The sequence below is a fragment of the Lepidochelys kempii genome, chromosome 4 (genome assembly GCF_965140285.1).
Source record: "Lepidochelys kempii isolate rLepKem1 chromosome 4, rLepKem1.hap1, whole genome shotgun sequence".
NCBI lineage: Eukaryota > Metazoa > Chordata > Testudines > Cheloniidae > Lepidochelys > Lepidochelys kempii.
In genome coordinates this window covers 127,233,860-127,247,301 of record NC_136383.1, presented here as the reverse complement: position 1 = coordinate 127,247,301, position 13,442 = coordinate 127,233,860, and the positions used below count along the sequence as shown (strand labels likewise).

General features: G+C 45.5%; 1 protein-coding gene across 1 annotated transcript in view; it reads left to right on the top strand.

Moving 5' to 3' along the window:
* FGFRL1 (fibroblast growth factor receptor like 1) overlaps positions 1 to 13,442 on the top strand; it is a 254,669-nt gene that overhangs the window by 116,856 nt on the left and 124,371 nt on the right. The window contains exon 3 of the mRNA XM_073342841.2: positions 7,507 to 7,779. Coding sequence (XP_073198942.1) covers positions 7,507 to 7,779 — 273 coding nt within the window. The remainder of the gene's footprint in view (positions 1 to 7,506; positions 7,780 to 13,442) is intronic.

The window sequence follows — 13,442 nt, the reverse complement described above, 5'->3', positions numbered from 1 at the left end:
AGATCACATACTGATTGTGTATATGATGTTCCCTACATCCTATGTTCCTTTTGTTTGTTTATTTTTCTAAGGTACGGGTTATTTGAGTGTCCCATATAAGAAAGGGTTGCTAATTTGCCAGGAGGACTTCAAAAGAAATCTTATCTTCCTGGAAAGTGAATGTTTAGTATTAAATAATAAAAGATACGTAACCCACGGGGCTCTTAAAACTTATTTAACTTCTTTATAAACTTTACAATACAGTACATGGATATTGTAAATTACTTTCTATTCCAAGAAACTGTCCAAGCTGGTTGACCTTCTTTGGAATTTCCTCTTTGTAATTATGTTTAATGTGTTAATAAAGTTCACTTTGAACTGTATCATGGCAAATGGTCTCCTAGGACATAGTTCAGCACTCGTGTGTTCGCCATATGTGAAGTTTGAGTAAGAGTAGTTCAAGGAATAACAAAGCTGAGTCCAAACAATTGTAGGAATGGCACCTCCACCCCAGGTTAGCTGTAAAAGGGGTTCATGGGAAGTAAGGAATGTGGAGTGGGAAATCATTTAGCCTTCACTTCTAGGTGACACTAAATTATAGAGCTAGGTTCAAGTCATTATCAAAACACCATATATCTAGACGGTTTTCACAGAGAGTCATAATTCATGTTTAGTACATGTATGAGTCGAAGGAGAGCATGAACTTTGCAGCTCAGTCCAAGGAAACATAATTACATGTGTGAGCTTTTTTTACTGTGAGAAATGCAGACAGTACACCACGGGACACTACACCATCATGTCTTAAATACTTTTCTAGAAGTTTTTTCACTGTTTCCCAGAAATGGCTACTCACTAAAGCAAAACATAATTTATATGATCAAGAAGTAACAACCGCCAGCAGCTCAGTCTGTTGAGACGGGGGTGGGAGGGTTGCGGGGGGAACTGGAATGCTTGTGAAGCAATGTCATAAGCAGAGCAGCAAGTGAAACTGTTTCTATGGTATAGGATAGAGCGTACTATAGCGGGATATAAATTGAAAATTGCCCAGCTGTTCAGTAAGACAGGTGTAAGATCTGTCCCTTTATAAAATGGAACAGAATGGGGATTCCAGTTGCTTCTGTTCCTAGACAAGGCAAATAAATCAGCACATATGTCTGCATATATATGAGTTGAAATATTTAAACAGAAGAAGCAATGTTAATGTTCCTCTGTGCTTGCATTAATTTAAACAACAAACGTTTGTGTCTCTCTGGGATGGTCTGGGGTGTATGTGTGCGTGAAACAACAACAACAACAAAAAACTTGGTGCTAAGTGAAGGATCTAGAAGGGATTATTTAAATTATATTTTAAGATTGGTTGCATGCTGGGCCTTGGAACTCCAGGAACGATCTCTTCTAGTAACTACACTGGTTTGAATGTTATGGAGAAAATTTATATTTAGTTTATATTTGGAGAAGGAGTAACATTGAGGCACAAATGGAGGAGGCCACATTCTTTTCACGCCTTCCTCACAAGTCAGATCCAGGGATGCCTTACTAGTGAAACTGGGGCGGGGAGGAGGGGGGAATTAAGGAAACAACTCTCGCCAGTTACTAGGCTCAATATAGGAGTAACTGAATAAAATTCTATGGCCTGTCTTATGCAGGAGCTCAGACTAGATGATCATACTGGTCCCGTCTGGCTTTAAAATTTATGAATGAATCTATGGATTCATCTGCACCGTCCCTAACATGGTGTGTTAAAAGGGTCTATAGCAGGGGCGCAATGGCGGGGTGTCTGGTGCCCGCCACAGTCTTCTGGGAATAGGAATATGCTATTCCCACAGAAAGGTTGGGGAACACTGATCTATAGCAATAGCCATTGGAACCAACCTTTGTTGAATGGAAAATGTAAATATCTGGGCGGAGCATGAATGGGGGGCAAAAAGGACCCATCCGTGACCGAAGCCGTGGCTCTGTATATATGGCTTACGTAACTGAAACTGTAGTGGAATGATCACCTTGCCTAGAGGGCTCAGCATTTTTATACCCACAGAGATGTCCACCCTCCCTAATTCTCCATAATCTTCCTGGTTTTTACATGTAATTACAAAATTACTAATTCAGGTTTAAACCTACTAATTTTTCAAGGACACACTTTTTTTTTTACATATAAAGAATGTGTGTGTGTGTGTGTGTGTGTGAGACTCATCCCCACTGGGGTCCAACGAACTCAGCAAATAGCGCTGCAGGGGGCGTTCTTCTCCACCACCCTGTGGCACATGCCCAGACTGCACAGTGAGGGTTGGACAGGAGGGGAGCTGCAGTGATTCTGAGTGGGCTGGGATTCACTGCCCAAGCCCCAGGCTGGGTTGTGCTCTCACTGCCCAAGGTGGGCTCTGCTGGACTATGTCAACACACAGTGGGTACTTAGAACTCTCCAGCAGGGCCCACCCAGGGCAGTCAGTGCACCACGCAGCCTGGGGCTTGGGCAATGAATCCAGCAATGCCCCAACCAGGGGCACTGAAACAGGGAGGGGGCAGGGGCCATCGCCCTCCCACTTTTGAAAGTAGATGGGCCTGGTACGTCCACTTTTCGCCACGGGTCTGGCCCCAAGCCCTTCTTCTTCCCCCTGAGGCCACTCCCCCCCCCAGTCAGCCAGAAGCTGGAGCCCCACCCAGGTAAGAGCAGCCCGGGCAGCTGTGGGGCACCTGGGAGGCTTCTCTTGACTCCCCCCTCCCCTGACAGGTGGAAGGACCTGGGTTCCCAGCCCAGCTCCAGCTTCTGGCTTGGCTGGGAGCTGAGGCCTTGGGGGAAGTGAAGGGGCAGGGCCATGGAGGGGGTGGGGCCTCATGGCCCCCCTACTTTTAGGAAGAATCCGTTGCCCCTTGCCCCAACCCATTGGAGGAGGAGAAAGAGGAGTGAAGGGGAAAGAACAAGTAGAAAAGAAAGATAAAGAGGGAGAAGTCAGAACAGATAGGCAATGTCTACATGACGCATCTTTTAGCGACACAGCTGTGCCATTACCGCTGTGCTGCTCAAAGGTGCACAGTTTAGCCGCAGTTTGTCGACAGAGAGCGCTCCTGCTGACAAAAAACTTCCACCCCCAACGCGTGGCATTAGTGGTGTTGTGCTGCTCACGCTGGTGGTAGTCATCAAAACTTCTGTCTTTCAGGGTGTGTGTGTGTGTTTTTAACACTTCTGAACAACAAACGTTTTGTCTTTCACTTGCTAGTGTAGACAAAGCCTAATCTAGTCTCTTCCCCACTGCAGGAGCTGCAGAGGAGAAGGCTCTCACGCCAACAGCATTTGGCATACGTTGCGCCGGATTCTTGTAGGGACCAGTTCTGGAAAGGGTTGAGTACCCTCAGCTCCCATTGACTGTAATGGGGATACAGGGATTTCAGCACCTCTTGGAAGCACCCAGCAGCACCTTGCAGGATCAGACTCCTTGTCTGCAGTTAAGGAAGATAAGATAATCATCTGTGGTGCTGTCTCAGTTTATCTCTTGCTGCTGATCCTCTCAAATCCCTAACTAGGCCAGTTGCTGAATTGTTTGTGGGGTGCGAGGTAAGGCAACTGTTACAGCATTCCTTAGCGTCCCCTTCCATTAGTGACCAGGGCCGTGAACTCAGCAAAACAAGGCTTACAGAGGGGAGTCAGTTAGACTGGGCAAAACTTTTCAACCAAAATTATTTTCTGATGGAAAACAAAGATTCAACAACACCAAGCCGTTTTGTGAATTGGTGTCATTTTTCACCAAATTGTTTGTTCTGGGGAGGGGACCCAAATTCCTGAAAGAACGGAAATAATTCATTTTGACATTTTATGATTCTAAACAACTTTCAGTTCAACTACATTAAAATACTAAAATCAAAATAAAATGCTTCATTTTGGTTCAAACAAAATCTTTCATTTGACCCCAAATTATTTATTTATTTATTACTTTTCAACTTGCCAAACATTTTGAAGAAGTTTTTGTTTTAGGCTTGACCCAAAATTATGCACGCTCTTCCCCTCCTCTCCCCCCCCCCCCCCCCCCCGCACTTTTTTTTTCAAAATTGGCCACAAACTGAAAAATCCGTTATTCGCCAGGTCTAGATTCGGTGCTCAGTTAACGGAAGATGGAACTGCACTGCACTTGAACTGTCAGATAGAAGCAGGACTTAGCTACTCCCAAGCAGCACATGATCAGCTATGGGCTTTTTAAATATACCTTTTTAGAGAAGAGATTTCATTTCTGTTGGGAAGCTGAGATCTCGACAGTAAAATGGTTCAAACTGCCTAGCTCAATAGAGTCTGTGTAACTGGAATTCAGTGCATATGAGAGGTTCCAGGTGGTCCCTTTGCAAAATATGTTTTACCCCTCCCTATCTCCTCCCCAAAAATACCAAAGTACAAACATTGCTGAGAGGTGTGCCAAAGTGCATCTCAACTTGAAAAGCATTCATCCGTCACCATTGCAGTCCCAAGGCAAATATGTAGCGAAATAAGACCCAGTAGATTCCTACATGTTAAAAAGAGATACAGAGACCCCTGACAGAACACCAACATGTGATTCTGCCATAAACCTCTCTAGGAGGTCCAGCTCTCTGCAGCACAGTGACAGCCATGAGCGTGTGAGGGCCTCTGTAGCTTGTGGTACATGATGATTCCAGAGAGAGAGTGCTGCTTACAGAGAGAGTTGTTTTTATTGTTAATAATGAGGCTAGGTAATAAAATGGGACTGTTTACCAAACACATAGGGACATGCTTTTAGCTTGCATTGGACGCCTCCATGCCCTGGAATTGCATCCTTCTGAGAATAGCGTGGAGCTGCACCCAGGGAAATGCATAGCTGCAAAGAAATTGGACATTTTAATTTCTCCTCATAATATGGGAGGTGTGGGGGGAGAGAAAGCACTTGAGGGGCAAATTTAAAAGTGGGGTGGGTTTAAAGGACAGCACAGGGATTTTTTTTAAAGCAGGAAAGGCTCTGGGAAAGGCTCCCATGTGTTTTAAACCACCAAAAAGGTCTGCGTATAGATCTTATGACAGTGGAGCGATCCAAAAATTCCTCAGAATGAAAGGTCAGTCAGAGGAAAAAATGGCATTCGGGAGGACCAAGCTTATCACTAACCGAGTCATGTGACAGATCCAGAGTCAATTCCACTTGCCATTAGGAGAACCGCATGTGCAGTCTGCCTGCAACAAGCCGCATGACGCCACTGGGAAACTATCTCATTCCTCCCAGCCTAAAAATTTGTCAGGAGTCAAGTTGAATGTTGGAAGGAAAAGGTTTTTGAAGAAGACACTGCTGGGAGGGCCCGATTCCCCTTCCACTGTCCCCAGTTGCCCTACACCACACATTCTTCCCTAACACTACTTATAAGCCACTTTCTGACACCCATGCTCACTTTGAGTAGTACCTTGCTCTGCAGTTGATTTCAGTGTGGTAATTCATGGCGTTGAGGTTCGACTCAGTTTGAGTAAAGTGGCAGAGTCTGCCTTTAACTTAAAAGGGGACTCTAAAATTTGATGCAAGATGTCAGCTAGTGTGTAAACTTGTGTGGATTTTGCCCCCCTTACTCATGAAATAAGGTACTACGCCATGTGAGGTTGGGTCACAGAACTTGGGGCTAGGTCCTCAGCTAGTGTAGCTCCATTAAAGCCTATGCCCATAACTGATCACTGACAGTGGGTGAATCCCGGAAATGTTAGACTCAGATCAGCCTCCAAAAGTTCTGATGACTCTCTGAAGCTTCTCCAAAGTGTCCAAACGTTTGAAGTTTGCAAAAATTGACTGGACTTCTGAGTGTCTCACAAGAAGGGCTTTGCTTGCAAGACTTCCAGTCCTTAAGGTCCTTGCTGGAAACACACAATGGCAGCATTTCTTATGGTATTTTGACATCCCTTCTGGAATCAGGGGGGCAATGTTACTTAAGAGACCACTTCTCCTATTGGCCTGCCTACAGCAGGTGACGGCTGAGGTGTGCTCTAACTACCATCACCTGGAATTCGGCTTTCCAGGACTGGAGCTCTCAGGCGAGGGTCCCAGCCTTTGGGACTTGCTCACTCTTGGCAGTTCACCAGAGCCCAAATCTATTGAATTCCAGGGCCTGATATGAAGCCTTTCATTGACTTAATCAGGCTTTTGATTAAACCGATTCATTATTTTAGGGCTAGCTCCTGACACCTTTACTCACTTTGAATAGCAGCCTAACCCATCTGCAGTCCCACTGAAGTCAATGGGACCCACCAGCATGAGTAAGCATGAGAGAATCTGACCCCTAGTCACTATGGAGCCTGCTTTACTCACGATGATGAACACTCATGCAGATAGTCTCATGGCAGTAACAGGATTTGCTCTTATAAAGAAATGCATACAACCATGAGAAAGGACTCCAGCACAGATCCCATAGGGGTCAGGTCCTCTAAGCCGCTGTTGTGAGATGGTGAGCAGCCTCAAGCCCATTGAAGCCCAGTGGGGATTGAGGTCACTCAGCACCTCAAGTCATCAGACCCCATTAAAACAGGTGTGTCCTTATGCAGGAACAGGGCACTTATTGACCACGGCTGTTTTTGAAATGTTCTGAGAAAGAGGCTGGCTGTTATACTGGTAGGGGCTATAGAAGCTCATAAATCAATGAATCCAATAAAGACAATTATTTAATTAAATAAAGTAACATACTTGAACATTTTGGCTTTGAATTTGGTTCTGTAACTGGGGGACAGCTGACGGTGTGGGAGACCTTATCACTCTCCCACCCCAGCCTTGTAGTTATCATCATGCAGCACAGTATGTTCATGTTGTCACATTCCAGGACACCTTGTTATGCATGAAACTATCGCCTTGTACCAGCAGGAAACATTCAGCAGTCAGGCCAGTCCAATGAACTTGTCAAGGGAAGGTCGAGGCAATGGATAAAAATATCCCGAAAATTCATCACTTTGCATGTAGGCGATGTTAACATGTCAGGATATCCTGTACCTTGTCGTTAAGTAAATGCTGCCCAGCAAATTCTTTTTGTCCTAGAACCGTTCTAGTGTATTCTTATGATTCCTGCTGCTGACAAAGCCCATCTGGTGACTATTAAAGGGAATTGCTATACATATAAACATAAAAGGATTATAACTCCTTGTTTTAAGGACCAATGCTGTTATGAATTTTGGCTTCAGGATTCGTTATGCTTAAAACAACCAGTGATCTGGGTATCTGGGAACCAGGTCCCCATGACATAGAAAAGTGGTGGGTGAGGTCCGGGGCTGGGGAGGGAGGAAGAGAGAAATACAGCTGATTGCCATTGGCAGGTTAATGCAGTTGGTTAGAGCAATGTGATAAGAATGTCTAAGTTCTGGATTCAAACCCTCCATGGGCTGGTGGTATTTTCTTAGTTGTATCTGTCTGTTGTCTGTTTTTTCCACTTTGATGTAATCTCTTTTCAATAAGTAACTTTTGTTATGTTTGTACAAGGCCCCTCTTCATGACCCGTGGCTTCTAGATGCTACTGCGATAGAACTAGTTCTGATCATATTAATTATTGTTTTTCTTTCCCATTCTTTGTTAGGCCCACCCAGAATTGCTGATAAAGTGATCCACCGGCAGACCGTGAGGTTAGGAAGAACCATCAAGCTCCTGTGTCCGGTAGAAGGTGACCCACCACCTCTGACTATGTGGATGAAAGATGGACGGACTATCCACAGTGGCTGGACAAGGTTCCGGATCCTGCAGCAAGGACTGAAAATCAAGGAGGTGGAAAGTGAAGATGCGGGAACATACATCTGCAAGGCTACCAACGGCTTTGGCAGTACGAGTGTGAACTACACCCTTATTGTGATTGGTAAGTGCCACAGGAGGAAATGTAAATCTTGCCTTTTTTAATGGTAGTGGAGAAGTTTGATTTCTTTTCACCTGGCAGTGATTGCAGGCCCTCTTTGCTAATCATTTACTGACCTCCACTTAAATGGCCCATTCCAGTGTTTGAGGATGGCTAAAGCTAGCTACACTGCTGCACATCTCTTGCATTGCAGTCAGCAGCCGCAAGATAAGATTAGGGAGTGCCAAAGGTTACAAATAAACAGAAGTGATGCAATAATCACTAGGGCACAGATCACAACGAATTCCACACAGGAAAGGCTGAGTGATAAGGAGAGGTCATGCTGATCTTTGTGTTTGCTGCTGGAACAGGGTAGTTCTCAAAACGAATTTTAACAAGCCCATATTAAAGGGCACAACAAGGGGATTTGTGCAGTGAGCAGTTGCAGACTATGCAGACTAGGAATAAATCTAGCTACAGTGAAACTAGGCACAGAGCTAACACTGGGCCCTAAGGGTCCCAAGTTTCCAAAGAATCCCCATCCGTTGGGTCAGGATTTAGAATGGGTGTGCAGAGGGCCTCTGTCTTTGAAGGAGAGACCACGGGGGCTAGCCTTACTTGTATATGCCCCCAAAATTCTCAAGATCTTGGCCCAGATGATGGAGATCCAAGATCACATGCTGGGTTTGGGTCGATGCTTCTGAGGGCCCAGGAGAGGCCTGAATGATTTTTCCTTCACTCTCAGTGCTCAGAGCGTCTCCACCAGTTGCGGACAGGAAATGTATCCAGCTCTCCTTAGCTGGAGGGAGAGGGCTGGCTAAAAAGTGGCATGTTTCAGGATGCAGAGGGAGGAAAGGAAAGAACTAGAAGGTGGGAAGATGCTATAGGCCTCCACACACCCACCGTCTCCCCCAGCCAAAAGCCTCCTTAACCAGCATGAATGCTTAGCCCACAAAGTCCTATCTCTTTCTCTGCTCATTTTAAACAACCAAAAGCTTCCTGCTGATAAGAGCAGCCTTGCCTGTGAAGACAGAAGAGCCCTGTTTGAACTCTAACCTGCTCCTGCCTCGTCCTTCCCAAACAACCCCAGACTCATGCCAGAAACCAGATTCATGGCTCTTTGCCCAAAAAATCTCTGGGGAGAGGAAAGGGGCTGATCGTGCCACTCTGCAGAGCGAGTATGGGAGGGGAAGACAAAAGACCCCTTTTCCTGCCTAGAGGAAGGAGCTGCTGGCCTGAGGCAAACTAAGCTGCTTATCCGGCCCTCCTGAGGGAGCTCTGCAGGAGAGCATAGGAAGGGAGAGTGCACTTGGCATCTCTGCCCAGAAAAGGTTTAGAAATAACTTGTGCCTTGCAGAGCTGTTTGCAGAGATGTGCACAGCACAGTCGCCAAAGTGCTGGGGTGGGGAAGGCACAGAGGGACTGAGGACAGAATTCTTTAAAAACAGCTTCACACCAGCAGGTGGGGCACATTTCCACATCAGCTCCGCTGAAACACTGGGCACAGGAGTCACAATGAGAGCTGTGTGGTGCTGAGCGCGTCTGCAAACCTGACCCTTCTTTAGGTGGCCAAATGGGAGCTGAAGTCTCTTGAAAATCTGGCCCTGAGCTCTTTTGAAAATGTGCTCCTACGGGACTTGCCTAAGGTCACCCAAGACGTCTGTGGCAGAGTTAGGAATTGAACCCCAGCCCTGTGCTTTAACCACAGGGATAGCCTTCCCCTGGGATGGAGTCTCTTAGAATGTCTACACAGCAGCTGGCAGGTGTAATTCCCAGCATAGGTAGACATACCCATGTTGTGCCGAAAAATAGAAGTGCAGCATGGCTGGCAGCTTGGGCTAGCCTTCAGAGTATGCACTTGGGGGTCGGCCAGGATTGCACACAGGCGGCTATTCTGTCCTGCGCCAGTCACACTGCCATTTTTAGCAGGCCAGCTTGAGGTAAGCTAGCACGTGACTGTCTGCCTATCTTTGGAATCACACCTCCCAGCTGCTATGTAGCCCTACCCTTAGTTTCCATCTGAGGAGAGATTGAAAAGACTGGGACTGTTCAATTTAGAAAAGAGACGGCTGAGGGGAGATAGAAAAGAGATCTATAAAATCACAAATGATGTGGAGAAAGTGAAGGGAAAGTGTTATTTACCTCTTCACGTAACACAAGAACCAGAGGTCACCCAATGAAATTAATAGGCAGCAGATTTAAAACTAACACAAGGAAGTACTTCTTCACACAACACACAGTCAGCCTGTGGAACTCATTGGCAGGTGATGTTATGAAGGCCAAAAGTACAACTGTGTTAAAAAAAGAATGAGGTAAGTTCCTGGAGGATAGGTCCATCAATGGCTCCTACCCAAAATAGTCAGGGACGCAACCCCATGCTCTGGGTGTACCTAAACCTCTGACTGCCAGAAGCTGGCAATGGGCGGCAGGGGATGGATCACTTGATGATTACCTGTTCTGTTCATTCCCTCTGAAGCATCTGGCACTGGCCACTGTCAGTAGACAGGATACTGGGCTAGATGGACCATTGGTCTGACCCAGTTTGGCCATTGTTAAGATCTTAGTTTTGAAAAGCTAACAGCTCTTAAATAAGGTAACTTAGTTCTCTTCAGTCATGCAGCCTATAAGCTCCTGGGAGCCTCCTCTTTAATGCCTGTAAAGCATTGCATACACCTATAGCATGGCAGGGCCCATAATGACTTTTAAATTTCCTTTGGAAAGATGAGTTGAGGCTTGCGGCCTGGGGTCTGTCCAGTGTGAAATGCCTTTGCAGTGCCAGGGCTGAGGAAATGAGCACACGCTTTCAGGAGCGCTGTGCTGCTAACTGATCCGACAGCAGCTTTAGAGACAGGCTGAGGGAATTCAGTGACTAGGAGCCGATGATTAGTGACATATGGCTGATAGAAGAACAGAGTGAGAAGAGGGGATTCCCAGCTGTGGGAATTGTAGGATGAGTCACTGAAGGCACAACAGGGGGAGCAGGATGACATGAAGACAGTAAATGGATAATGGCAAAGGGCTAAATTTGCCTCATCTTGTGTGAGTGTCCAGGGGGCAGAGGTGATTTTCCCATCTCCAGGAAACCTGCCAGAGAGAATGGGCACCACTGGGTGCTACATAGGGCCTGGATAATGTGCCTAGACGTAGCTTCTTCTAGCACCAAAGGAGCATGGCTAGGTGGTTTGCAGGCACAGTCACATCCCCACCTCTGTAAACTGGGGCCTGTTGGGAGTGCTGCTGAGCCTGCTGCCCCCTAAGCTGTTCTGCCTGGTATTGGGGTGGCATAGGTGTAAATAAGGTCAGATATTAGCCAAGTGTCTATCTCCCTCTCTAAACTCTTCTCTGTCATTGCGGCCCGGGTCTGCACAATGACTGCAGCATGATAGTTGTCTGATTTTATGTTTGCTGGATAAGAGAAATAGTTACAGCTTTACTGTGGATGCTGAGTGATGTAAGCAGACACCGGGGCACCTTGAGGGGGGGATTGTAATAGTAATCAGGTGATTCTTGGAATTCGCACTTTGGTGGAGACCTCCAGGCCCCTTAGAGAAGAGAGACCAGGAAATGCTTTAGCAGGATAGAGGTTCTTGTGAGAAGGGAAATCCTCAAGTAATAGGATTTCAGTAATGTCAGCTGTTGACTGGGATAACAGCTACTCATACACTAAGAACCAGCATTGCCTTTGAACATCCTCACCGGCTCCTCCTGACTCCATCCTCTGTTCATTGAAACATCTTATCTCCTTCATCCTCAGTATAACAATTTTGTTGCTATTATGGAAAATTAGAGGACCAAGAGCCTTCTCCTTTTCACTCAGACACAGTTCATCTTTACTGCTCTTCTATACCCCTGGCCTTTGAAATGTCATCTGTCCAAAACCCACCTGTACCTTTTCAGGCTGACATCAACTTGTCTGATCATCATACCCTAGTCACCGTGGTTCAGTAATTTGGCATCGTTCCCAATGTCCTGCTAATGAGCTCATTGCTTCTACCCTATGTATTTACACACCCAATAACACTAGTAGTGACTGAAAGATGTTACTGTCCAATGGCTGTCTGGTGGCCTATGTCCACATCGCATCCCCCTTCCACACCAGCATTGGTTCTTTTTTGTTTGTTGGTTGGTTTTTTTGGATTTCAGCAGCCTCAGCGGAAAGGGCAAAGAGTGAATAGGCTATGGAGACTTAACTAATCTCTTATCCCTGGAGATGGTACTTTGGCATATTGATGGGGGAGTGTTATGGAGCTCCCCTTGCCACTGCCTGTCCTTTCCCCATTCTGTGAACCTTTGGATACTGTTCCAGCACCTTACATGGGATCAAAGGGCCCACCCCAATTCCCATTACAATCTGCGGGAAGACTCTCCTTGATTTTACTGGGAATTGAATCGGGCCCAAACTGTGTTTGTTTAAAAAAAACAACAACACAGGGGAGGGATGAAAAATCAGAGGCCAGGAAATGAGAATTAGGGACTAGCATTGAATTGGAGGTGAGGCAAAATCTCTGAAGAGAACAGGCTGCTCTGGTAAGTTGTATCATCACACAAATTGTATTAATAACAATAGTATTAACAATAGTTAGCACAAACACTAGCTAATGAGGCTCTGATATTGCACCGATTGAAGCATATGGCAATGCTCCCATTGACCTCAGTGGGTGCAGGATTGAGCCCGTGTGGAATTTAAAAGAGCTAAACATGAAAAAGACAAAAAAACCCAACAAAGTGTATTGAAGAGTGTGGTCCCAAGCTTGTGATAGAGTTAAGTTAAACAGGGAACAAGTTTGTGCCAAGTGATCATTCGCCTCCCTATGTCTTGATACTAATGCTGGCTAAGAATAGCATCTTTTAACTTCTTAGATTGTTGGTTGTATTTGCTCAGTCCATTCTTGATTGTTGATTATTACATAGCCCTTGTCTCAAATGGCTGTCCCTAGACTTCTTCGTTTTATGTTTCAAACTGATTGCTTGTCTGTAAATGCTCTTTCCCCTGAAATCAGATGTCACCCGAGTATCTTTCCTGCCGAGGTCTGAAAGTCAACACAAGGTACGACTGTGTGACTCTTTCAAAGAATTCAAGTTGGCTCTGAACCTTAATGCATCTGGCAGATGCTGGGGTTTCTTCTTGTGAAAATGTTCTCTGTGTGAAGAGGAACCTTTGTTTATTTTAGAGAACACGGCAGTGTTTTAAAACCAACAGCTTGTCAGCTGGAGGATGGAGAACAAAGTGATGGTGCCGTTTTGTTTGTGCTGCGGAAAGCGCAAACATCATTAAGCAGAATGGCCTTTTGAACCATATGGCCCTTTTTTTTAAATTCATTTTTTAAAGAGCACTTTAAGAATCTTTTTTCAGCATTACTTGTAATGCCATATATTTATACACTACGGCAGGTGCTTGGATACCATTGTGATGGGTGGGGTGTAAGATCCCAAAGAGACTAGAAAATAGAGCAAGAAAGCATCCTGTCACATGAATGATTACTGTGGGAGAGCTTGAAAAAATTAAAATCCATTTTCACCATGAAACATGCTGGGTGTTGACATCAGTGGGGCCAGGATTTCACCTCTGATCCTTATAATAGAACATAACAAGATGTAGTAATATATGAAAACGTACACGGCAGTTTTTATCTAAAGATTTCACAGCACTGTTAGAAAGCACTATATATTTAGCCTCGCAACACCCC